This window comes from Anolis carolinensis, chromosome 5, assembly GCF_035594765.1.
Source record: "Anolis carolinensis isolate JA03-04 chromosome 5, rAnoCar3.1.pri, whole genome shotgun sequence".
In the NCBI taxonomy this organism is placed as follows: domain Eukaryota; kingdom Metazoa; phylum Chordata; class Lepidosauria; order Squamata; family Dactyloidae; genus Anolis; species Anolis carolinensis.
Window position 1 is genome coordinate 191,904,243 of NC_085845.1, and position 27,206 is coordinate 191,931,448.

Sequence of the window (27,206 nt, forward strand, 5' to 3'; positions counted from 1 at the left end):
ATGAAATTCATGGTGTTGCCATAGGTCAATGGATGACTTGAAGGCACATACATACAAATATTGATATGGCCTTTTCTACCGGACATGGTAACAACTTTCACATCGAGTTGCTGAAAGAAAAACTTAAGAATGAGCAAATGTCTCTTTTCAAAAGGCATTTGTCTGCTTGTTCAAAATAGTTCATCATTGAATTTTTCTCTTTTTACATGAACGGCAGTTAAACTTTCCCCCATTAATTGTATTGTATGGTATTTAACTGTTTCCTGTTATTATTTCCTTGAGCCAGTTGGAGTCAGGTCTATACAGTCAATTAATCCGATTGACTTAAAAGCACCAAAGTTAGCAAGCTGAATTTTAATGTTTCTGAGCCTGTTCATATGAGAGTAAGGACCTGAATTAAACAGTAAACGCAAAAATAAAACAAGGGCTCATTTGGAAACAAACACAGTTGTATTTTCTTTTGATTCAGACTTTTTTAATGACCCAAAGTAAAAGATGCTTTACGGATGAGATGTACCGGTTGTTTATTTTGAATAAATATTCTCTGTATATTGTATATGGAGACCACTTCCAGAACCACTTCACAATCTCTAGCCTTGTGAAACAAGAATAGTAACAAAAACTACAGCTGAGACAAAATATCTGAAAAGAGAACAGTTGTTGGATTTTTTTTCCTTCTGCTTGATGTGCCGAGTATGTAGATGAGGACTTCAAGGGGTCATTTAGTGGCACTTCTAATTCGCCATATGTGTTCTGTATGTGTTTCCTGTCTTGCCTCTATCACAGGCATGGGCAGACTTGGGTCATCCAGGTATTTTGGACTTCAACTCCAGCTGTTAGGAATTGTGGAAGTTGAAGTCCAAAACACCTGGACGGCCCAAGTTTACCCATGACTGCTCTATCTTCTTTGACTTTTTAGAGAGTTGGCAGTGGTAGAACTGCAAAAAGGCAAATCAGCAAAGCCTCCAGAATCCGTTTCCAAGCAAGCATGAACAGCAAAACAGAGAGCAAAAGAGAGCAGCTTCCTCTGGAATATTAAAAAAATGTTTGGATATCAAAATGGAAATCATGAAAAAAGACAAGAGTAAAAGAAAAAAAATCACTCTGATTCCTTTTTGGAATAGGGGTCTCTGTTGTTGTGTTTTTTCAAGTCGTTTCTGATTCATGGCAACCATAAATGGAACCTATCACAGGGTTTCCATGACCTTGCAGGGAACTGAATTCTTAAATCCAAAATTGCAGTCCAATGTTCAAATCACTACATCCCACTGGCTTTCTCTAGAAGGGTCAAAATATTTTTATTTACTTATGGAAGCCTTACCTGACCTGGTTGTTTTGTTTCATGTGAACATATTGCAATTCTGAATAAAGAACTTGCTAAAACATGTTGAACTGCTCATCTTTCCTCTATTATAGGAACCTATCCCTGATCTTTCTATGTTATTTCTTTCTCTGATACCAGAATTCCAGCTAACAAAATAATAACCCAGGAACAAAACCACTTCGTTAGCAGAGATATACAGTTTCTGTTATGATTTTCTGGTTTATACAGGTGCACAAAGTAACATACAAAAGGATGAAGGAGACTTTGTGCATTTATTCCACCCCCTACTCTTCCCACATTCAGTAGTTCTAAGAATGTCTCGTACCTCATAGGAGATGCATGTTTAAAAATGAATTCCGGCATTAATCTCCAAGGAATGTGGTTAGATAGAACTAGGATTTATAACCCTTTTATTTGCTATCAGCACTGAGGATTTACATGGATCTAGAACTTGGAAAAGCCATTGGACAACATTTACTAGTAGCTATGCTGATAGGGGGATTCTGGGAATGGTAACATTTTCAAACTATGGACGGAGGGGGAAAGTTGCTATGTAATACCTAAATATTTTTCTCCTAGATTTTTGTTGTACTTTACTTGGCATGGTAACAGAAACATTTCTTCTCTCTGTCCTTAGTTGAGTCTCTCGGAGTCATAATTTTGAAGATCAATAATTAGGGGAAAACACATTTATTCGATTCTTTTCTATTATGGAAAGAGGTGTTTAATGGGAAACCATCCAGAAAAGAGGTCTTACTTTATTCACTGTTCTTTGTGATTACGTCAAATGATCCCAGTGTGTGAAAAGACAATGGCAAGTAATCAATTATTCAGTATTCTTTCTGCTTATACACGCACTTGTTCCCATTAGGATGAGCAGGGGTTGCTCTGAGAAGTTGTTTTAACTCTCTCCACTCAGTATTCGCATTGTCACAAAAATATCATGAGATTAACATCTCTCTAACGCAGGTTTTTGAAGGTAATGTTTTACAAATTGATTCACAAGTGATGGTGAAGGCCTTTTTGGTGTTTTTCAAAAAGAGGAGTTTTGCCATTGAACATTAAGTTTTTGATTTGTCACTTTCATATCAGGGTGGTAGTGAACCTACTTTGAGTTTTACTCTGAACTTGAAGTCGTTGAAGATGCTGAGGATCAGAAGAAACTCCAAAACAGAGACACAGACCCCTTTCCAACATGTCAGTCACAAGCTGCTACTGGTTTTGCCTAATAACCAACATATACACCTCACTTGATAGAGTTTAGTCTATTTTTTCTTGCTTTCTTCCTCTTTTAATAGGTGTTTTAATTAATAATGCAATTCATGCAGTTACTTAATGCACCTTTTCTGAGTCCTTGAAGCTTCTACTGAGAGATTTCAATAGACTCCCTTATATTCTTCTTGACTTCCCTTATAAATAAAGTCTTTGTGCTTGTTAATGATAATAGTATTCTGTCATTGCATTTGGAATTGCTTCTTACTTAGGGTATTTATTACCATTGGAACCCCATTTATTTTCTCCTCCCAAAGATGCTGAATCTCAATTTGTAGATCTTTAGACTTCATTGTTTCTCCCTTTGTCTTTGATTGTGCTGTCCCACAGGATTGTAACATTTAGAATTCAAGCTCTTTTTTTCTCAACCTGAAATTTTCATAGATTCTCAATATTGCAATTAGTAAAGGTGACAGTGCTTGGGATATGCCAAATCTTCTGATAATGTCACTAAGTTCTAGATTCCTGGATAGAGTCAAAGTTGTTGATTGTCCAAAACACTAGTCAATTTACATTTGGTAGACCTTGGATAATATTAATAGTAATTATGATAACATCACCATGCTAAGAATAATAGTTATAATCCTACTGGTTAGTTCTCAATAAATCAATTGAATGAAATAATAGTGAGTCAACATAAATGTAACGCTAATTGATTTAATGATTTTACTCTAGTTGGGGCTAAAAATAGGACTGAAGGGCTGTGACTTCCCTTAAGTTCTGGTGAACAACAAACACTTGCCTGAAGCCAGCCATTTAAAAACTGTAGCAACAACAACAAGCCTCTGAATTGGGTATATTATTATTTATTCTTATTCATTTATTTCTATCCCACATTTCTCCCGAGTTGGGACTCAGAGCGGCGAACAACATGTAGAAAGTAGAAAAACATAACATACAATAAAAAAGAACAGCACAATCAGTATATCATTTGGACTAGAATCCATTGGGTAACTTACAGCACTTTAGTACAAAACAAAGTAGATTGCATATCCCTAGGATCTGCCAAAAAAAAAACAAAACCCAACAACCCCAGAAACAAAACCAAACAAAAAAACACCCCAAAATATACACGTTCTTAAACTGTTGCATTTAGGAGCTTCTAGATCAGTGTTCTACTTGATCCTTTCTGGATTTTAGTCTGAGCCTTAAATGAGTCATTCTAGATACAGAACTCTTCCCTGAAATTATCTGTGCCTTTTAGATGCCTCATTTAAAGTTTAAACTTAAATGCAAAATTTGGTGATGCACACAAACCACAAACCACCACAAGGTCCAAGCAAAATTTCACGTTGGCCAATGAAATGGACAGTAGCCTTCCAAAGTCCCAGTGAAATTGACAGACTCTAGTCCTGGTCTTGAAAACTACAGCAAGCACACATGGTCACTGCTGCCCAGAATGTGGGAAAAACATGTTTTCCTTTACTACATCTGTGTTTTCTTTTTGTTTGCTTGGAGGGTTTTTTGTGGCTAGTATGGTTTTTGTTTTCCAAATATGGCTAATTGCAATTTCCCATGACAGTGCTGCACAACAAAGGAAGGAAGAACATGCAAAGAGTCTTTAAAATGATAGTGATAAAAAAATCACAAAGTATCTCATTGTGTAAAGCATTTTTCTGCATCTATCAGTGCCAATAACAAGTGTATTTAATATGAAAAGAAATCCATCACAGTTTAGACAGGAATGCGAGGATCTCCCTGTCTTTTGCCTTTATTTGTCTTTGCTTTAAACTCCATCTTGCACTTTATTGGTCTTCTCTTGTTTATGTTAGGCCTGCCCTGGAGTACTTCCCTCTTGAATTCTGGTTTAATTAATTCAGGAACTGGAGGATGTATAATTTATTTCACTTAGTTCATTTTCATTTCACTTCCTCCCACCTTCATGAGTAAGATGAAGCACTGCGTATTATAGCCCAAAGCTTAATCTGTTCCTTAGTTATGTTTGTATCTGGACTTTCTTCCAATGAGATCCAATTGGTTGCAATGTTATGCTTACAACGGCATTGTGAGGTGGGTCGAGCTGAGAAAAAACAACTGCTTCATGAGTTTCATGCCTCTGGGGAAATAAAACTTGTGTCTCCCAGGTTCCATTCCAAAATTCTCACCTGGGAGGGGATTAGAAGGGAAGTATGCTTTTTTCCCCAGCCCATCCAGAGCATGTGTGCACACAAAACAATGAATTATCTCTTCTGGAAACCTCCTTTTAAATATTGCACACCTCCCATATCTGAAAAAGATAGGTTCCAAAACATACTGTGGAAGCAAGAAACAATGGATAGTAGCAAACCCTATGAATGAATGACATCTGCCAGAAGTTACAATACATTTGCACTTAAGGACCTAACAAATTCTAAGAAAGGTGACCTCTCTAGAAATTTTCTAATTCTGCCACAGTGACACAGTATGGAAACATACCCTATAATCACTTAGAAAATTCCAAAAAGATAGATTCTGTCAGATGCAGGTATGTGAAACTGTAAGTACTAGTCCCACAGGTACATGGATCATACTGCAGACTGAAATTTTGCAAAATGAGATTTGGAGTTCCAATCATTTATTATTATTATTATTATTATTATTATTATTATTATTATTATTATTATTAATAATAATAATAATAATAATACAGTAGAGTCTCGCTTATCCAACCTTCACTTATCCAACGTTCTGTATTATCCAACACAATTTGCTTTTTCATAGAATCATAGAATCATAGAATAGTAGAGTTGGAAGAGACCTCATGGGCCATCCAGTCCAACCCCCTGCCAAGAAGCAGGAAATCGCATTCAAAGCACCCCCGACAGATGGCCATCCAGCCTCTGTTTAAAAGCCTCCAAAGAAGGAGCCTCTACCACAGTCCAGGGGAGAGAGTTCCACTGCTGAACAGCCCTCACAGTGAGGAAGTTCTTCCTGATGTTCAAGTGGAATCTCCTTTCCTGTAGTTTGAAGCCATTGTTCCGTGTCCTAGTCTGCAGGGCAGCAGAAAACAAGCTTGCTCCCTCCTCCCTATGACTTCCCCTTACATATTTGTACATGGCTATCATGTCTCCTCTCAACCTTCTCTTCTGCAGGCTAAACATGCCCAGTTCTTTAAGCCTCTCCTCATAGGGCTTGTTCTCCAGACCTTTGATCATTTTAGTCGCCCTCCTCTGGACGCTTTCAAGCTTGTCAACATCTCCCTTCAACTGTGGCGCCCAGAATTGGACGCAGTATTCCAGGTGTGGTCTGACCAAGGCAGAATAGAGGGGGAGCAGGACTTCCCTGGATCTAGACGCTATACCCCTATTGATGCAGGCCAGAATCCCGTTGGCTTTCTTAGCAGCCGCATCACATTGTTGGCTCATGTTTAACTTGTTGTCCACAAGGACTCCAAGATCTTTTTCACATGTACTGCTGTCTAGCCAGGCGTCCCCCATTCTGTATCTTTGATTTCCATTTTTTCTGCCGAAGTGAAGTATCTTGCATTTGTCCTTGTTGAACTTCATTTTGTTAGTTTCGGCCCATCTCTCTAGTCTGTCAAGATCATTTTGAATTCTGCTCCTTTCTTCTGGAGTGTTGGCTATCCCCCCCAGTTTGGTGTCGTCTGCAAACTTGATGATCGTGCCTTCTAACCCTTCGTCTAAGTCATTAATAAAGATGTTGAACAGTAATCAATGTTTTTGTGGTCAATGTTTTCAATACATTGCGATGTTTTATTGCTAAATTCATAAATACAGTAATTACTACATAACGTTACCATGTATTGAACTGCTTTTTCTGTCAATTTGTTATAAAACATGATGTTTTGGTGCTTAATTTGTAAAATCATAATGTAATTTGATGTTTAATAGGCTTTTCCTTAATTCCTCCTTATTATCCAACATTTTCACTTATCCAACATTCTGCCAGCCCGTTTATGTTGGATAAGTGAGACTATACTATAATAATAATTTTACTTACCTGTCTCTCCTCATGGCTCGAGGTGGGTTACAAAACAATTAAAATACATAAACACAGCAAAAACACTACAAATACACACACAAAACATACCTCTATAAAAGTTACATACCAAAATGTCTCTCTATGAAATACATATTAAAACAGACAAAACAGAGATCAAACAAAAGACATGCATTAAAATTCATGTTTATGTTTAAAGACTGTCTGGGTAGGCCTGCCAAAAGAGCCAGGTCTTCACTTGCCTCCAGTGGTGCAATGGGTTAAACCCTTGTACCAGCAGGACTGCTGACCGAAAGCTTGGCAATTCGAATTCGGGAATGGGAGTGAGCTCTCGTCTTTCAGCTCCAGCTTCCCATGCTGGAACATGAGAGAAGCCTCCCACAGGATGGTAAAACATCCGGCCGTCCCCCGGGCAATGTCCTTGCAGACGGCCAATTCCCTAGCACCAGAAGCGACTTGCAGTTTCTCAAGTCGCTATTGACACGAAAAAAAAACCTTGTGTCTAAAATTCTAACAGCTGATTTAGCTGTCAGAGGTCTACTGGCAGGTTGTTCCACAGCCTTGGAGCAGTCGATGAAACAATCCTCTGGGTGGTTGTTGCCAGTCGGGTTGTTACTATGTTGTTGTTGTTGTTGTTGTTGTTGTTGTTGTTGTCTCCAATACAAGCTGTTCCACTTTAGTTCTGCTTTGACCCAAGACCTGGAAAATTCTGAAGTTGAATTCCAAAATGTAATCTTACCACCTTTGGTCCGACTTGTCTTCAAACTATAGTTTTGTCAATATCATTAGATTTTGGAAAAAATATATTTTTAGGACAATAATTCCCAGCATGTCCCAATCAGCACAACCAGTGATGGATTCTGAAAGTTATAGTCCAAAAATTAGAAAAAGACAGAAGAAGAGAACTACTTTCTTAAGCTCCTGCATGCAGTCTTCCTAATTTGAAAAAAAGATCTTCTGGAAGTGATCATTTGAAATCTTGGGAAATAACAGTTTGTCCTGTTCTTTGAAGACCACTGCACAAGAAGGAATGGAGAAAGTCTAAAAGATAAGGGGGGAGAAAAAGAGAGAGATTAATGATTTATCTCGAGAGAGAAGAGGATAGGGCTGCACACTTTTGCTTTGACTTCATCTATCACTGACTGCAACCTACTTGGAGGCGTCGATCTAGAACAGTGATTCTCAACCTGTGAGTCCCCAGATGTTTTTACCTTAAACTTCCAGCAATCCTAACAGCTGATAAACTGGCTGGGATTTCTGGGAGTTGTGGCCCAAAACACTTGGGGGCCCACAGGTTGAGAACCGTGGATCTAGAATAAAGTACTGATTTTAAAGAAGGTGTCAGATTGATTTTGAGATAGGGCTCACAATTTCCTTCAAACCCTAGTGTCGATCTACTGCCGCACTGACAAAGACTCAACCAATCTATGGTTCCAGATCTTCCCATATACAGTAAAGTCTCACTTATCCAAGCTAAACGGGCCAGCAGAAGCTTGGATAAGCGAATATCTTGGATAATAAGGAGAGATTAAGGAAAAGCCTATTAAACATCAAATTAGATTATGATTTTACAAATTAAGCACCAAAACATCATGTTATACAACAAATTGGACAGAAAAAATAGTTCAATACGCAGTAATGTTATGTTGTAATTATTGTATTTACGAATTTAGCACCAAAATATCATGATATATTGAAAACATTGACTACAAAAATGGCTTGGATAATCCAGAAGCTTGGATAAGCGAGGCTTGGATAAGTGAGACTCTACTGTATATAGCGCTGAACAGATTGCACTCGGGAATTGTGGCCTTTGACCCTTCTCCCTAAATTTCCCATTATTTTCCTGAGCTAAGAGTATGTGTCTGACCCATGGTCACCCAATGGGTTTCCTTATTGTACATCAAACCTCTATATTAATTTTTCAGCTGGTTATGGGAAGAGCAATGTCTCTACACTGTGCTAAAGGGCTGATGCTTGTAACTTAAAAATCTTGGGGTTTAGAATTTGCAGAATAGGGAATTTCAGAATGCAGTTGTTGTTTTTGTCATTCTCCCTTCTGTTCTTTGCTGGTTCACGTTCCACATCTGTCAGAGTGCTCTTTCGGGAGTCCCAAATCCTTCTTGGGGCTTCATGCCTTGCAGCTAATGCCAGAGTATATTGGGGAGGTACACAGGTTCTGTGACATTTGCAATGGGAATGATCAAATTGCTGCACCTTGTGTGAGTTTGTATGTCAGCTGGCATCCCTCTGATAATAACTTCTGTCCTCCTGCCACTTTTTAATTGCTGCTTTATTTGGAACAAGAACTGCTGTGCTGGGAGTTCTCCTCTGGCGGCAATTTGCATCAGATCAGAGAACATCAAGTACAGTAAAAGTAATGTGTGTGCAAGAGAAAAAGTTCATGGTGGGTAGTGATCAAGACAGCCACCGCAGGCTCACTCTCTAGCCTTCATCCACCCCACTGGCTTCTCCTGAATGGACAGCTTATAGGGCTCCCATCTTAGCTTTGGGCAATAGAAATATATGATAAAGGACTGGGCATCGAAGCCAGGATAGCTGCAGGAGCTGTGCTCTCCCCGGGAGCTCCCAGAGGCCTTTTCTGTTCTGTGTCAATGGTGCATCTGAATACCATATGTCACCAAGTGAATGTTCCCAGCCTTTCCTTCTAGCGGGCAAAACGGACGTCACGTTCTTGGAAATTTCCATGCCCGCCTTGGAGATGGAACAGTCACAGAACAGTCACTAAATTGTCAAGTGAGCTGAAAATTTGAGACAATGTTTTATCTCCCTCTTGCACTTTTTAAAATTACATTGCAAATAGATATACAAAAACACAGAGGCATTTTATATTTGTCAAGACTGTGTAATTGAAAATACAAGGGTGGTTTTTCTGCCCTCTTTTAAATACTTTTTTTTTTGCATTTCTTCTGTTTACAACACCATCCAGTTAAATTATACAGTATAATATGACCGCTATATCCACAGGGGACACATTACTGGAAACTTTAGATAATAGCAAATCCTGTTTTGAATGTACTTGTGCTGGAAGCATACCATAGAATTGTACTGGAAGACCTAGAGAAGTTCACAGACACTTCTAAAAGGGGTTTTTTTTGTTGTTGGGTGTGGGGGGGGGGGAGTGGGTATGTGGAAACATAGCCATCAAATATATGGATATGGGGATATATATGAGTATGTATTGTACTATAATTAAACTTGCAGACTGAGCAGATTTATATACAAAATGAATACTTATAGCACAATTTCACGGTACTCTAAATTCAAACATTTACTGAAATGACACAAACTTTTATTATTCCAATTTATTTCTCAATTGAAAAATTATGGTTTTTGCATTTCTTTTTTCATGCTAATCAAATTTGTTAGCTTTATCTTAAAAGCTGTATCCTTCATGTGAAGAAGTCAGAAGGTGGGTTTCTTCTTCCTCACTTATTGGATGCATAATCATTCAGGTAACCTTCAGTAATGCCAAGACTGGCACAGGGCCCTTTAAATTATCTATGTGTTTTGTGTGTGTATTTACCTTTATCATTTTGCATATATATTGAAGCTGTGTGCAAGACAATTGCTGATCTTGCTGAATTTTTTTGAACTGGCCTTAACATTCTGACAGATGTCCCTGACACAGGATAAATCTGCAGAGGGCAAAATCTCTAATGTGGGGAAAATTTTCATCAGAGCATGCCCTAACCCTAGTATTCAGATGCACCATTGAATAGGTCCAGAATACTACCTTTTATTTTGTAATCCCTCCTTTGTAAAACCTTTAATGATAAGCACTCCCCCCCCCCCCAGGCAAAACAAAGTATGTGTCTGCACCCTTCAGACACAACCATTGCCCCTGGATAACTGACTTATAAAATAAATCTTACAAGGACAGAGTTGAGTACAGTCTTCAATCACTTATTACCCTCAAGATGGTTTGGACTACAACTCCCATCACCATTGATGATTAGCTGTGGTATCTGGGCCTTATGGGATGTGTAGTCCAAAACACTGGGCAGATACCAAGATGGGGAAAAGATGGGCTTAGTTTGGGGAATCGTCTGTTTTAGCTCAAATTTTAAAGCAGTGGTTCTCAACCTGGAGTCCCCAGATGTTTTTGGTCTACAACTCACAGAAACACCAGCCAGTTTACTAGCTGTTAGGATTTCTGGGAGTTGAAGGCCAAAAACATCTGGTGACCCCAGGTTGAGAACCACTGTTTTAAAGGATCTGCTGAAGGTGCTGAACTTTATAACCAAAACAGCTTCAGCAGCTTGTATAGGTCCTCTAAAGTTCAGACTAACAGCTAGAGTGGATTTACTATCCCACTGACATTCAGGACATCTATTCTTCTCTGCTGTTAATCTTTCAGAAATGGGGAAAAGTTATGATTTTGCTACTGTAATTTTGATAGCTGTTGCTTGATTTGGGGAATTTGTCCCCCAGACCCAATGAAGTTTCCTATCTTTGCACTAATCAGTCACTCTCTGGTACTCATAATATACAAGCTATGCCCTTGGACTGTTGTTGCTTTTGTATAGGAATTTATGCATTTGCCATGGACTTTCTGAGCTACTCATGATTGGATGGAGGTGACACTGCGTCACAAGTTTAGAGTTAAGATTACATTGCATGCTTCTTGTCTATTGTTCCACGCATTGTGTACTTGTAGCATGTGCTTGGCTTTGGATGCAGATGTTCCTGTAGGGAGAAGTTATGTTTACTGATCACTTGAGCAAATATTCACACAGAGCCATTAGACCTTGCCTATTGTGCAAGCAACTACAGAGTGATGCTGACAGGACTGAAATGTGATGCATGCTCATCAAATTGCTGTACCTTTACTGTTTTACAACTCTAATTAAGAAAGGGACTTCTCTCTCCCACCCCCCAGCAGTTACGTGCATAGGTTGTCAGAAGGACTGGCTGATGCCTTTTCTTGCAAAGTTTACTAGTCCACCATCTATGCGATTTTCGCACTTCAACCTAAGGCTGCCTTTTTTGGACAGTGCTCTTATGGTACTTCTTAAACAAACAAACATTGCTTGCTAATGACTGGAATTTTATTCATGACTGGCTTGCTTTTATGTGAAGTATTAATTTTGTGTTCTTTTTAGTATATTTGTAACTTATTCTTGAACATTTAATTGGAAAGATGAATGCAATTACATCAGATGTCACCTGGAATACTGTGTCCAGTTCAAGAAAGATGTTCAAGAAACGGGAATGTGTGCAGATAAGGGTGACCTAAGATGAACAAAGGCCTGTAAACCAAGCCTTATGAGGAATGACTTTGAGAGCTATGTTTGTATTTTTAGCTTGGAGACCAAGAAGTGAAATGATAGCTATCTTTAAATATCCAAAGGGATGTCATGTAGATGGAACCAGCTGGTTTTCTACTACTCCAAAAAATAGATTATAAATTAATTGATTCAAATTAAAAGAGATTCCACCTAAATATTAAGAAAAATATCTTTTTACTGTAATAATTGTTTGACAGTGCAATAGATCGCCTTGGAGTGTGATGGACTCATTGCCTTTTGAGGTTCGATGGGTCTTTCTGAATTGCTGCATAACGTAATGTTGAATTAGATTACGCATGTGGTTTCCTCCAATTCTAAGATTCTTTGTTTCTGTAACTTGTTTTTAAGTGATTCCTCTATATTGCTACATTGGGCTTTGCCTCTCTCTTGGATGTTGCCTACCACCCATTCTAACCAGGCTAAGGAAATGATATAATAAGTAGGGCCATCCTGTTGACTCATCTGATAGGTCCACATTTTTGGTGATTCCATTCCTCGTGCTGTTTTTGTTTTAGGTAGTCATTATAAGAACTAGTGAAGCAAACAACTCCATTCTGGTATCTCAGCAATCTTTTGTACAGATCCATGGTATTAAGAACGTGTGTCTAAGCTTTCTTATTTCCTGTTTTAATCTACACCCACTGTTTCTTTTGAGTTGTATCCATAATATCCAGGGCCCGGACTCTCTTATCTGGCTTTTTCTTGATAGTATAAATCCCAGCGTGATCCTTTGTGGTTGACCAGTGGGACATAAAAGCTTTCACTATCAAAAGGGCACAAGAATAGAAGAAAATGAGACACCTTATACCAGGCCAGACATTTACCCAATATTGTGTGCTCTGACTGGCAGGAGTTCTCTGGACACAGCCCTTTGACATCATACTTTTAGCTGGAGGTGCTGGAGATAATCTTGGAACTTCAATATACAATGAGTATGTTCTGCTATTGTTTTGGGGTCATCCCACTTCCCATACAATGGGAAACCAAGGATCTTTGGATAAGTTCCTCATGAGTTAAAAATAGTTTAATACAGTGGCATTCAAAATTGTGGTTCTTGGACCAGTGGCACTCTGCAAGTCATTACCTGCTGATCTGTGAACAGTTTGTAGGAGTGAAAAGAACAGTTGTAGCCTATGGGCACAAATATGGTACACTTTCCAGGCACATTACAATAAAAACTGAAGACCCTCCACATCAGATGGCCTAAGAAGAAGTGGTTTAATGGATAAATGAACAAGAGTTTAGTCCAGTAATCATTGTAGCATCAACCCACAATCAAAGGAACATTGAGATTGGGAGTAGGATGTCTGATGACTTATTGGCAGTACAAAGTGTTCTGAGAAGAGGCTATGTTACTTATGCATCAGATTTGCATGCCTCCACTATAATACCCAATGCTCATCTTTATTCTGGGGTGGGTAGTCTATGTCAACTCAAGGTCCGCCTGTTGTGGATGCACTCACATTGGTTTCCTGCATCAGGCTGTGGGGCTTGTACTGGAATGGTGGTTGGCAAGGCCTCCTCCTACTCTAGTTCTGTGATACACACTGAATATCTTTCTATGGTCCATTGCTTTTGTTATACTGAGGATGTACATGAGAGTGACTTAGAAGGTAGATAATGGGTGTAAACTCAAGGCAGAAGAATCAGGATAGGGAGTAAGGGGATATTTAGTCTACTGAGGTAAAGGTAATGTTCAAGTTGGACAACCAGGAGGTGAAAGTGTTAGCTCAGAGTGGAAATGAAGAAGCAGTTTGATGACATGCCTGTTGCTAATGATAGATGGAAAGACCCAAAGACAGGTAATGTTTTAGTGGAACAGATGGAGTAGCCCTGATTCTTTTACTGTCTTCCCATGTCAGTGAAGTGGTGGGCCTCCCCAGACCTTTAATCAGAACTTTAGAGCAGATACCCAGGTTCTGAGCCCATTTGGGGATAAGATTCATTATCCGGGGGAGTCCTTTTAAAGGCAAAATTAAAATATTTATTTATTTATTTATTTATTTATTTACAGTATTTATTTTCCACCCTTCTCACCCCGAAGGGGACTCAGGGCAGATCACATTATACACACATAGGGCAAACATTCAATGCCCACAAACACATCAAACAGAGACTGAGACAGACAGACACAGAGGCAATTTAACCTTCTCCTGAGGAGATGTTCATCTGGCCACAGGGGGGAGCAGCTGCTTCATCATCCACTCTGACAGCACTTCCTCATTCCAGGTCGTAAATTAGTTAAACTTTCCTCCCCACTTTTTTTTGTAAGTGGTACCTTATTTCCTACTTGATAGATGCAACTATCTTTCGGGTTGCCAGGTCAGCAATGAGCAGGGCTATTTTTTATTTTTAATTGACGGGTGCTCACCCCGCCATGGGCTGGCCTCGAAGTCATGACCTCATGGTCATTTATTGCAGCTGCTCAACAGCCTGCACCACAGCCTGGCCCCTATGGAACAGATTTGCTGTTCCACTGAAATGGGACCACCGCTGTCCTCTCTTCTACATAATAATGGAATGTCTATCAGCTTGGTATTTTTTGCAGGCAAACCACAGACAGCTATTTTCCAAGATCTGCTTCTCTACTCTCCTTCTTCTCCATAACCCAGTTGAATGGCTGTTGTTAGGAAACAATTGAGTAAGAGTTCAAAGGCAGCCTCTAAACAAAAAATAATAGAATCCTGTTTCAGAGAAAAAAGGTAGAGATGATATGTTCACAGTTCGTTATCCTGTCTCCCCATAGAGCAATAGGAAATGAAGAATGATCAGTGTGAGTATGGTGCCTTTTATGTGCACAACTTCCCTTATTTCCTCATTGATTTCGGCTGTCTCACATAATGGCTTTTCATCTTATGGGTATTCTGGTGACACAGTAGATGGCTTTCAAGGGAAGGATAATTGAAAAGGGGACATATTTTTGATGGTGTGCTGCTTTTAGTACAGTAAACTCCTGCCTAAGCTGCTTTATCCTGTTGGGTTTTCTTGCACTTCTGCTCTCTTTTTTCCTAATCCCCATGTCCCAGGGCCATGTTTTATAGCTTATCCTTCAATAAAAAATAAATCCCGAATGAATGGACAATTATCACTTCATTGAATATTCTAACATTCTGTACTCTCATCAAATATATTATGCTTCTTACTTAGTTCTGGTCACCATAGTTTAAGAAGAATATTGAGAAGCTGGAATATATTCAAGATGGGATAGTTGGAGAAAAGAGGCTTCAGTTTAAGCAGAAATGTAGCTATAAGAAAGGGGAGATGAAGGCATTGTCCCAAATAAGAATTCTGTCCCCAATGAATTTTTCCTTCAGTCCCCTATTTTTTTCACATTGCAGAGAGTGAAACACTAACAATTCCTTACACATAGGACTCTGATTTTGAATTCATACTCCCTGGGTAAATCGTCTGATCTTTTTTCTTTGGAAGTCTAAACTCTATTCCCAATGTGAACAATGTTTTAAATTACTGCAATGCTAGAAATTTGGGGAATTAAAGAAAATTTCTTGGTGGGGGCAGAATTCTTTCTGGGGGCAGTGCCCTCATTTTGGCCCCTGCCCTTTAGCTACACTTCAAGTAGCCTCCTGTGGAATGAGATATACTGATGGTGGTGATAAATACTTAAGGATTCTTGGCCTCCATTGGCACTCACAGGCATTTCATGACTGTTTTTATGTTTGTTTAAAAAGCAAAATGATCTCTCTGGACCACTGAACAAAGAAGTGTACATGGCATCCTTTGAAAATAAAAATAAAATTATACCCACCTACGTAGATAGAATTAAACCAGAGGGGCTGGTTGCCTTTCAAGTGCAAATGAAGGAGAGTCTTTGCCCAATAAGCCTGGATGCTTACACAACACTCAAAGGAATGTTTATATGGTGGTGAAAATCAGCGCCTGATAGTGGAATATCAACAGACACTTCATTTATTTAGTGCCCTGGCTTAAAAGGAGGGAACAATATGTTTTGAAACATAATTGTCTGCCTGGGAGCCTTATCTTATCTTCTTGCTGGGCCAATTTTTATGGCCTTCCTATTGAAGTTATGTCAACTGGAAGCAAGATTGTAGCCAGTCTGTTCCTTCCCTTTTTGACGTTGGAAGGCAGGTTGATGGAATCGAACTCCTGACTGAAAGTTACAGGAGAGCACCTTTATGACCCCAAATGAGATGTAATTCAAAGCAAAGGTGATTTACTCAACAAGCCTGTGAATTGTTTGTCCAAGGTCAGCCGTTTTAGTGATAAAGCCCTCTAGTTTGTTTTAAAGATCACTACCATCTTCCCATGTCTTTTGCGTTGTCATCAGTTGGCTTAGGCTCACCATTTGTAGCTGACGCTCCTGGATATTTCTGAATCTGTGGTGGAATATATCCCACTCTCCATGTTTAAGGATTAACCAAAAGTCTTTTTAAAAAGACTTTTAGGATTGCCACCTTAGGTTTGCCATCCTTCTTTGGTCGTCTCACAACTGGAGCACTCAGGAGTCTAGAGATTTCAGCATAAAGAACTCATATCTTGGTGGGACACTCATCCTACTGAATGTCCAAATGTACAAAGGGTCACCTTGTTGTTGAGTGAGAAAATTCATCTATCTGGAGAATGGAGGAGAATCAGTAGAAATAATTGTGATGCTGCTAGGAAAGGCAGGATAGCAATGCCTGGAGAGATATTACAAGCCATGCAAAGAAGAAAAGCAAGCCGGGCTTTTCCTGAAGGGAGTGACATCTCCAAATTTGTGAGTTTAAGTTTCATGTCTAACAGGCTGCACTTTTGCGAGGTCACCCGAGTTCTGCTTCTCAAGGAGTGGTTTGTGCAGCTGCTCCGCTTTCTGAAAAGTCACATCCTGCAGGTAAGTACACAGGCTACTTTACGGTGCAGATTTACACAGGTGTGTAGTTAAAAGTGGTGGAGTAAAAGGAGAGCATTTCCCCCCTTAAAAATTCGACCCCCACAAACCTTTCTTTTTGTTCTAGCATTGTAAAGAGTGAGACATTGAAAAGCATTCACATCTAAAACTTTCTGTTTACTGTGTTTGGTAATTTTGTCTGCCCCTTTTTATTTGGAGGTCCTTATTCCATTACTAAATGTTCCACTGAAGTTTTAAAGCATTGCAATGCTAGAAAATTGCATACTGAAGGAAAATTTCGGCGTGGTTTGTGTTCTCATTTGGGAAGTGAAATGTTCCCATTCCCCCCCCCCCCCCCCCCCCACAAATACACTCATAAGTTGATCATATTTTCAGGTTGTGGCAATGCCAGGTTGGGTGAAATGACATAAATGAAAGGTTTCATGCAGGGAAATGTAAGGTAGTAGTAGAATTTTTTTTCTGTAAAGTCGGATGGAAAGACTAGATACTGGAGGAGGGGAAATGTAACCGACAAGGAAAAGTTCAGACTGAGAGAATGAACTTTCCAAAATTATGGGCAAAACTGCATAAAGCTGGCTTATACTGACCACAGCTTGAAAGAGTTCCTTTTTGAATTACATGCATACTGGCTGGAGGATTCTGGGAGCTAGAGTCCCCCAAAACAACTTTTCCAATCCATGGGCAGATTCAAATAGTTCTACTGTTAACTTGCCATGGCTCTTCAGAATTTCAGAAAAGGATATTTCTCAGACCTACCTCAAGATCTCAAGGCATTCAACTTTCAAAGCTTATGCTCTAGTATGGAGTGGTTTGTCCTTTAGAGATAAAGGCTTATCTTAAAGCTTGGCATATTTCTGTCCTGGCAGGGTTCCTGTGCCCAGTGATAGGCAGCAGTTCAGCTTCCATGTAACTATAAAGACCTTGTTAAATATAGGCAAGGTGTACTGCTTTTAAGGATAGAGCCAGGGTGGCGTAGTGGTTTGGGTGTTTGAGAGGCCAGGGTTTGAATCTCCATTTAGCTGTGGAGAACCACTAGTTGGCCATGAGAAAGTCACACTTTTTCAGTCTCAGAGGAAGACCAAGGCAAATCCTCTCTGAGTATATCTTTCCAGGAAAACCCCAATGATGGGACCACCTTAGGATTGCTATACTTTGGAAGCAATTTGAAGGCAGACAATAATAACAGCAGCTCTGTTTACAGGAAGGAGAAAGGAGATAAATAAGATGACTCAGCTCTCTTCCTATCCTCATTTGACCACTGCTGGTTGATACCAACAGAGTATTAATAACCAAAATAGTAGAAATATGCATTTTTTATACCCTGGCATGCGTGGGAGCATTTCAATGTAATATCTGGAAGGCTGGGGAGAGGAATGATTGTGGTGTTGTAGAAATTTCATTTATGTCCCACCTTTTCTTCACATGTTCCGCTGGTATGGTAGGTAAACCTGTAAGCTTTCATTGGTATAATATTTATTAAATATGGGTCCAGCACACATCCATTTTAGCTTGTGGATGTTGATGTTGTTACTTAATTTATATTCTATCTTTTTCCCAGTATGGAATTCAAGGTGGCTTATGGCCTTTTAAGAATGTGTATCCCCTTCAAGTGTTACAGAGGGAATGCTTCCTGCATCCTAAGTAAATCCCTTGCAAAAAAAATCATTGTAGATGGTCAGTTGCTTTCTGTATATTTAATTAGCCATGGTTATTGGATTTTTTTCAGCAACGATGAAGACTAAATAGTAAGGATGTTTACTTGAATTCATGTTGTTGGTGGTAAGTAACCCTCTTGGTAGCTGTTTTTGAGAATGATACAAGCGACATTGTTTGGATCAAGTGAGGGAAATATGGGACAGGTTTTAATGTAACATGGCTGCCTAACCAAAAGTGATTTTTCTGGATGGTAGTGATTTAGTTTAATTTTATACTTCTATATCTTTTTCTTCTCTGAGGTTCATCGTCTCTAAGTTTTGACCCTTTTGTGGATCTTGGCATTCTGCTTTGCCTTTGAAACAAGCTGTAACATTTTGCGAGCTCTCTTTGTGTGTATGTTCTATTCATATGTGCAGAAGAGTTTATACTTGTATCACTGTCTCAAGAGCCATGGGGTAAAAAGTAGATAGGATTCTTGATTGTATGACTGAGTTTAGATTTAGCTTGAGTTTGGTGTTATTGGCATGGCCAAATGTTGACTACCTGTTGTTGGACTGCAACTTTGATCAACCCCATCCAGAATGGTAGGAGATCATGGAAGTTGATTTCCAACAACATCTGGAGGTCCACAGTATCTCATCCTGACTTCTTGATTCCAGGACATCTTAATAAACTTGGTGAGCTTTATTTGCTGTTAATTGTGCAGAGCTGTACCTCTATTCTTGGAGCACTTTTATGATCTGAAAAGTGGATGGGATCTTGCATAGTCAAACTACAAGAATAGTGTAATGCTGCTAAACCGAGAGTATAGAAATGAGATGGAAAATGGAGTTGGGAAGCAGGATATGGGATATGGAAAAGGAATCATGGAAAAACAATGAACTGGATGATGAGTAGCGTAAGGATGAGGCTGTGCGTTAAATAAAACCCTCTTAGATTTGAAACTTTGTTTCTTTCTGAGCAATAAAGATACCAGCCTGGTTAATTATTACATGGAGCTCTGTGAGTTCCTTGAGAACTTTTCAGTGTTCCTCATAAAGTCTCCCGGCAATATAACAGGCTTGTCATGTTCTGCTGCTTTTATATCATAATATGTGTACACTTGGGTTGTTTTGTTCTTATTTAATGCATTTCTGCTTTCAGAGGCTAATGATGGTGCAGAAAGCCGGCTTTCCTTCAAATGCTTGGCTGTCTTACTGCATCCCAATTAGGGTCAATATCCCCACCCTCCGTTCCATTCCTCCCCATCATCCTTCCTATTTTGTATGTAAATTCCTTCCATTCCATTTAACCTGATTTCAGAGGTGTATAAAACTGTCGCCAGCTTAGCCTAAAATGGTCCTCAGAGAACTTTGATAACTTAGTTTTAACTGAAGTTTTTAAACTAAGTCTTTGAGGAATGGAACCAAAAGATTTATGATTTCTATCCTTGGAATCTCACATTTAAAAAGTTAGAATTGGGTGATGAGGAACATCTACTGCTGCCATGGAGAGGAGCAACAACTTAGTGTGCTCAATGACTTGGGTACTGAATACTGGGCAAATAGTTTCATCTTCATTCTTTAATTCTCTGAATTTGGTCAAAGAGGCCTAATTTATTATTATAGTACCAATTTCACATTCTTAGGAGGTGAGACAGGATCTATCACAAGCAGGCCTTATGCATGCTGGTCCCAGAATCGCAGAATATATTTTCAAAAGGGGAAGGATTTCTCTTATCATCTCTGGCCTCTTTCCAAGTCCAGATAAAAAAACTTATTCCCATCAGATTTTTGGGAGCTTTCCTCCCTTGACTGCTTGCTTATGTCATTGTAGGTTTTATTTTATGATTATTTAAATTTAATACGGTTTATTTTGAAATCATGTTGTGCCTTTAAAATATGTGATAGAGAAATAAAATTGAAGTTTAAACAAAAATCCAATGATACCTATGTCAGATTTGCTACTTGGCATTAAGCAAGTAAAACTGGCTTAATGTTCTTCTTGGGTTTTGCCTCCTCCAAGAACATTGAGGAGCTGGGATGAAGGACAAATAACTTGCATTGCATTTTTAGACAAAGTTCCCAAATTTTGCTTCTCAGACTGGAATTTGGATTTGCTTGAAACCTTGTACTTATCCAAATGTTGTGATTCATGGAAATGTGCATGAAAGATGTGTGTGTATATATCATGTATATAACACAGTTTGATGAAAAAGATGAGATTGAGGCAAAGCAGGAAAGCAGAGTCTACCAATGCATCTCATGGCGATGCTCAAAAGTAGAGTCAAAGATGACACAAATCTTCTCTAGCTCTTTTTTTGTCTTACATTCCCAAATCTAGGCACAAGTGTGAATACTCTGAGCCTACATTAGATGTTTGTTAGGGGCTTAATGAAATGAGAATGGAAACCTGTTGGGCAGAAACTTTGGGTTTATAAAAGTGGTGGCTTGAGGATTGGAGGAGGCCAAGTTTGCTTTTGAAAGGCTCATGCTGGCCCCAGAGAAACAGGCTTTCAGTCTAAGTGATTTTCCAGTTTGCACTTAATTCTCACATGAAGATATACTTGTGGGTAACAGTGCAGTATGTTTATGGATCTATTGATTCAGTTTGTACCATCCTTTCTCTCAGAATGGGACCTAAAGTGGCTTATAATTAAAAAAAAATTAGCTTAAAAATTCGTTAATAAATGTTTTAAAAGACTTCAATGACAAGTCTGTTAAAATACATTTTAAAAGGTGCAAGGGGGAAAAACAGGATACACCCTACTGCCATAGGAGTACAAGTCCAAAGCCTGCTTAAATAAGGTCTTAGCCTTAATAGACATGAGCCAGGAAAAGGAGTAAGTTCTAGCATTCAAGATATTTTCCCCCTTTCTGTTTTATTTATGTATTTATTTTTCAAGTAGACATACATTTATAAGTGTTTGTGGCATACAGTGCAATACTTCCCAAAGAGCAATCATGAATGCCTCCATTAAACTCCCATTTTAAAAACAGTAATTTATATACCAAGAGGTGTATTCAAACTGCACAACATAACTTGAAATAGTGTACATTAGATAAGATAGCTCTTCAAGGCTTTGGCTAAAATCTGTAGCAGATGCCTTGTCCCCAGTGGCATGGGAACCACAAGCTCCCACTGCAAGGAGAGTAACCTTGGGAATTCATATTCAATAAAAGTTGAGGAAAATACACTCGCCTCCCTCCCTTATTCATTTTACCATGACAAAATGCTAGAATTGTGAGAATTGTCATATAAACAGATGAATGACAAGGGTGATCTGGTGGCTGTATCTGTTCAAATCTTGAGACTCAGAAAGCCAGTGCTGGTAATTAGTTTTGCATGTGCTTCTTTGTTTTTGTTGGGAAGCCGGGCTGAAATGTCTCCCTTGGCTCTTTTTATGTAGTCTGTCAGAGTTAGGTTCTGGGCCTGCCTTGTTCCTGCCACCGCTTCTGCAGAAGATTAGGAAAGCAGAAGCACAGCTGTATGAACTTGAGTCCTGATAAATAACATCAATAACTGAATTATTGTGCTGCTTACACGTCGTGCTTTGAGTGACTCCTGAGTTGTTCCCATAATCTGTTTTCTTCTTCAGAATCTACAGCATCTGTTCTTTTAAAGAAAATGGCCTCAGAAGGCAGTAGTTGGTCCCAAGGAATTATATCCAGGCACCGTTCCCTGACCTTGCTTTGGGCTTTGATGGCCTGCCATTTCATCAAAAGCCACTGACAAGTCCCAGACTTTCTATGGGATGGAGCTATTCTTGTTGAAAGTGATATCAAACTGCTATAACTGTGTAGTGTAGAGATATACTCTGAGCCCTGGGGCGTGCCCATACCGCACACTTATAACAGCTTGATAGTATTTAAAATGTCGTGGCATCACACTACTTAGTCCTAGATATTTGGAACAGAAAGCAGTAGTGCACTACACTTCTCTAAGCAGGAGCACAGGACTCTTGGCAGAGAATTCCAGTTATCTTTCCAGACTATTACTTCCCTGGATCTAGCCACTTACTGAAGTGGCATCAAAGAACTATAACTGAGCTCCCTCTATCAGCTCCAGCTCCATGCGGGGACATATGAGAAGCCTCCCACATGGATGGTAAAAACATCAAAAACATCCGGGCATCCCCTGGGCAATGTGCTTGCAGACGGTCAATTCTCTCACACCATTAGCGGCTTGCAGTTTCTCAAGTTGCTCCTGACACACACACACAAACACACACACACACACACACACACACACACACACAAAACTGGATAATTTAGATACACCCCAGCTTTGTACAGACTATTGAAATATATGTCCATTTTTATTGCTGTATGCTTTCACATCGACTTCTTAGCGAGTTTTCTTCAGAGGTTTGTTATTGTTTTAGTCTGAGAAAGTATAAATTGCTCAACGTCCACAACTGAGCATGGATTTGAAGCCGAGATTCTCAAAGTCAAAGTCCAACAATCACAGCTCTTAGTTGTGTTGTCAGACCACACCTGGAATACTGTGTCCAGTTTTGGGCACCGCAGATGAAGGGAGATGCTGACAAGCTGGAAAGCGTCCAGAGGAGGGCAACTAAAATGATTAAGGGTCTGGAGAACAAGCCCTATGAGGAGAGGCTTAAAGAGCTGGGCATGTTTAGCCTGCAGAAGAGAAGGCTGAGAGGAGACATGATAGCCATGTACAAATATGTGAGGGGAAGTCATAGGGAGGAGGGAGCAAGCTTATTTTCTGCTGCCCTGCAGACTAGGACACGGAACAATGGCTTCAAACTACGGGAAAGGAGATTCCACCTGAACATCAGGAAGAACTTCCTCACTGTGAGGGCTGTTCGGCAGTGGAACTCTCTCCCCCGGGCCGTGGTGGAGGCTCCTTCTTTGGAGGCTTTTAAGCAGAGGCTGGATGGCCATCTGTCGGGGGTGCTTTGAATGCGATTTCCTGCTTCTTAGCGGGGGGTTGGACTAGATGGCCCTTGAGGTCTCTTCCAACTCTACTATTCTATGATTCTATGATTCTATGATTCTAGTTGTCTTATGTCTGTCTGTACGAAGAGTGGATTATCGTCATCAAGGAAAGTCATGGAAACTTGCTAGAAGTTTCACTCAGAATGCCTCAGACCTTGTGCTTCAATAAAAGCCTGATAATTCAGCAATTTCACTATTGAAAGTACAGTAGAGTCTCACTTATCCAACACTTGCTTATCCAACGTTCTGGATTATCCAACGTATTTCTGTAGTCAATGTTTTCAATATATCATGATACTTTGGTGCTAAATTCGTAAATACAGTAATTACTACATAGCATTACTGCGTATTGAACTACTTATTTTGTAAACTTTGTTGCATAACATGATGTTTTGGTGTAAAATCATAACTTAATTTGATATTTAATAGGCTTTTCCTTAATCTATCCTTATTATCCAACATATTTGCTTATCCAATGTTCTGCCGGCCTGTTTATGTTGTATAAGCGAGACTCTACTGTAATTGTTTACAAGTAACAAGGTGCTTCTGATTAGTTGCTTCGCCCCAATAACTGTGTTACATCAAATTTGCAATTTAGGAATAGCATAACTCAAAACAAATTTGAGACTTGCATAAGATCTCAAGGATGCATTTTCCCAATCACTGCCTTATAGGTGCATTATTATTATTATTGACACAAAGACATAGTATGACACAGCAAACGAGATCTATATGCTGGATTTCATATCACAAAATCACAAGTCGAACACTTCCCAAGTGTTTAGGACTGTGTGATGTATTTTTGGATGATGTGTGCAGATCCCAGTAAGGTGGCCTTTTGCAGTTGACAGATCGCAATCTTGTCAATGTTTATTGTTTCTAAATGCCGGCTGAGATCTTTTGGCATGGCATCCATCTGTGTCTGTTCATTTGTATTTTGATTCTGTCACCCACTTGTTGATGGATGTCCAGAATCAGCAGCATCCCCTGCGGTCCTTTTTATCCTGGGCAACGACCGGGCCAGTATAGACTTTGTTTTAGTTTGTTTCTCTATAATGCTATTGGGTTAAGTGCTTTTAGTTGCACTCCTCAACTGAGACCTCTCTGGCTTGGTTGGACCTGCTGGTAATTACACTACCACCAGCACAGCTCTCAGCATCCTTGGACCAGTTAACTCCCCCCCCCCACCACCACCACCACCACCATCACCACAACAAGGTGGCACCCATCGAGTGGGTTATTATTATTATTATTATTATTATTATTATTATTATTATTATTTGAAACACAACAAGATGAGTCCACAGCAGACACTCTGCTGGCTGTTGTTTTGGATCACACGTCGGACACGTCCCAAGTGTCTAGGACTGTGTGTTGTATCAGCGAATAATGGGTGCAGATCCCAGTAAGTTGGCTTTCTGCAGCTGGCAAATGGTAATTTTGTCAGCGCCGATTATGTTTAAGTGCAGGCCAAGGTCTTTAGCCACTGCACCCAGTGTGCCGATCACCACTGGGACCACCTTGACTGGCTTATGCCACAGTCTTTGCAATTCGATCATTATTCTGTTTTGCGTTCTGTTTTGGATCCATTTAGATCTTACGAGAAAGATGGCATTTCTGCTGGAAACACATGTGCCCAAAATCTCTGAAAACTCTATGGATCAATGCACCTTGTTTTCAGAGGGGAACTGTGGCACAAGCAAAGAAATAGAAGTTTGGCCCGAAACTACTACAGTTTGTACTCATGTACAAGTAGATCTCATGTATAAGTTGAGGGCAGGTATTGGGGCCAAAGTTTTGAATCTTGATATGACTTGTTAAGGGTCATTCTGGCTGCCCCTGGCTGTCATAGATGTTTTTGCTTTCAGGCATTTAAAAAGTCCAGAAGTGGCATTAAAGCAGAGAGAGCAGAGGGGGCGGTGTTTCTTTTAGGTTCTCCCAGGATGCATTAAGCTCTTGCATTTTGCACTCTACTCAGAGAGGTATGGCTACTTCGATCCATGAATTAGTCAACCCAAGTTTTTCGGGTTGCTTTTTGAACAAAAATGTGTAGACTTATATATGAGTAGATAGGGCGCTTCTCTGTGCCGCACATGTACACCAGAGTCGTGTCCACACATAATAGTGCTTTGGTTAAATGGAGTGTAAAGATATTAACCATTCTGCATTTTGCTTTGGCCCATTGGTATAAATAGACTGTGACGCTTTGTGCTCTCCAGACTCGGCATGCCTCATTCATACAGAGCATCTCCTTTCTAGGTCAGAAAGCTTTGAAGATATTAAGTAAAACAGCACTTGCCACGAGACTCCAAAAGCATTTGTGTGCATAGGGAATCTTCCCACTTCTTAGCTAACCCAAAAATGGGACATATGTCCGAATAGCATTCCAAGGCATTTTTCAATGCATCTCCTTTTTCTTCTGTGATGGCAGGCAGGTATAATCCAATCTTTTTCATGGTGGGAATAATTGTATCCACTGCAATGCTCCTACAGATGAGATCTTTTTTCCGCCTGTTTGTACCAAAATTCACAATTTTTCTTAAAAAATGTAAACTGGAGAAAATGAGATTTAATAAACTTAATGTAGTAGATAGATATTGAAACTGACAGATTTTCCCATCCTTTATGAGAAAGTAACGAAGGACTTTCCCACTGTGTGAATTTTCCCTTGAGGTTGATGGAAAACTTATCAAGATGAGCTGGAAAGGGACGGCAATGGCTGGCAAAGCAGCGATTTGTTGGAACACAGCTGCTTCTACTTCTTGTCTTGGCAAGAATCCCTCCAGACTGTCATTTGGGACTATAAGAATCCAAAAAAGAGTCCTGGCTGAAATTGACATCCCTGGGAAGGGTCACCGTGGCTCCAGTGTGGACTGAGGTTCCCACCTTTTGGATTTGAAGCTATAAATACTATTCATACTTTTTTAGCCAGTGGACTTTGCTGCATTTGAACTTCCCTCAACCAATGTTCCCTTAAAAATAATTTTGGGTAATGGAATCTTATTTAAAATAGAAGCAAAGAGCATCAGATGAGGCTAAGTCCCACTATAGTAATTGACTTGTGACGTTACCATCTTAACAAATCCATATTCATTTCTCTCTTCTCAATAAATTTAGGAGGGGAAAAACTGGTTTTGTTCTAACTATACATCTCTTAGGAAAGCCTCAAAACCCTTTCTCATTTAGGTATCCATTTAAACAAGGCACTTTCTCATTACACAATTGTAGCACTGTACTCCACTTCAAGGCTGGTTGTATACTATAGAATGAATGCAGTTTGAAATCACTTTTGTTATTGTTGTTCAATGCTTTGGAATCTGTAGTTTGGGTTACCAACACACTTTGACAGAGAAGGCTCAGGACCTTGCAAAACTACAGGTCCCAGGATTCCACAGCATTGAGCCATGGCAGTTCAAGGGGCGTCAAACTACATTCATTCAACAGTGTAGAGGCTCCCTAATTTTTCTGGCTGCATCCTCTGGCTTATAGTTTGGTGAGGAACTAAAGTTCTCCATTTGAAAATGCTGAATATGGTTCCCTAAATTGAAGATCCCAGGAATTCATGACAGTTAAAGTGCAATATAGTGCTATAATGAAAAATCCTAGGAAAAATATCACAAGGCTCAATGTGCAATTGTGAAAGTTATAGAGCAAGCTGCGTGCCTACTACAATATCCGCAGGTTCCACCATGGGAAGTGATGATGATGATGTACAATGTTCTTTTAGGCCTTAAAATTTGATCTCTGCATTAGAAATGGGTGGTTATGTTGTAATAGGTAACATCTCCTAAACCATCAATTAGCAGAAGGTGGTCTGAAGGAGATTTTGAGTTATCGAGGGTAAAGCTTTACCTTGCTCTGGCTGGCTTTCTGCCTCCCCCATCAACTCAACC

The 27,206-nt window shown here is 39.6% G+C and overlaps 1 protein-coding gene across 2 annotated transcripts in view; it reads left to right on the plus strand.

Annotated features, from left to right (window-relative positions):
• The window catches only part of pde3a (phosphodiesterase 3A), a 267,835-nt gene that overhangs the window by 85,686 nt on the left and 154,943 nt on the right, over window positions 1-27,206 (plus strand). The window contains exon 1 of one of the 2 annotated variants that reach the window (XM_008110369.3): window positions 17,659-18,152. The exons of the other annotated variant lie outside the window; for it this stretch is intronic. Coding sequence (XP_008108576.1) covers window positions 18,117-18,152 — 36 coding nt within the window. The 5' untranslated portion in view covers window positions 17,659-18,116. Of the gene's footprint in view, window positions 1-17,658; window positions 18,153-27,206 lie in introns of those variants that run through there. 2 annotated transcript variants of the gene reach the window in all.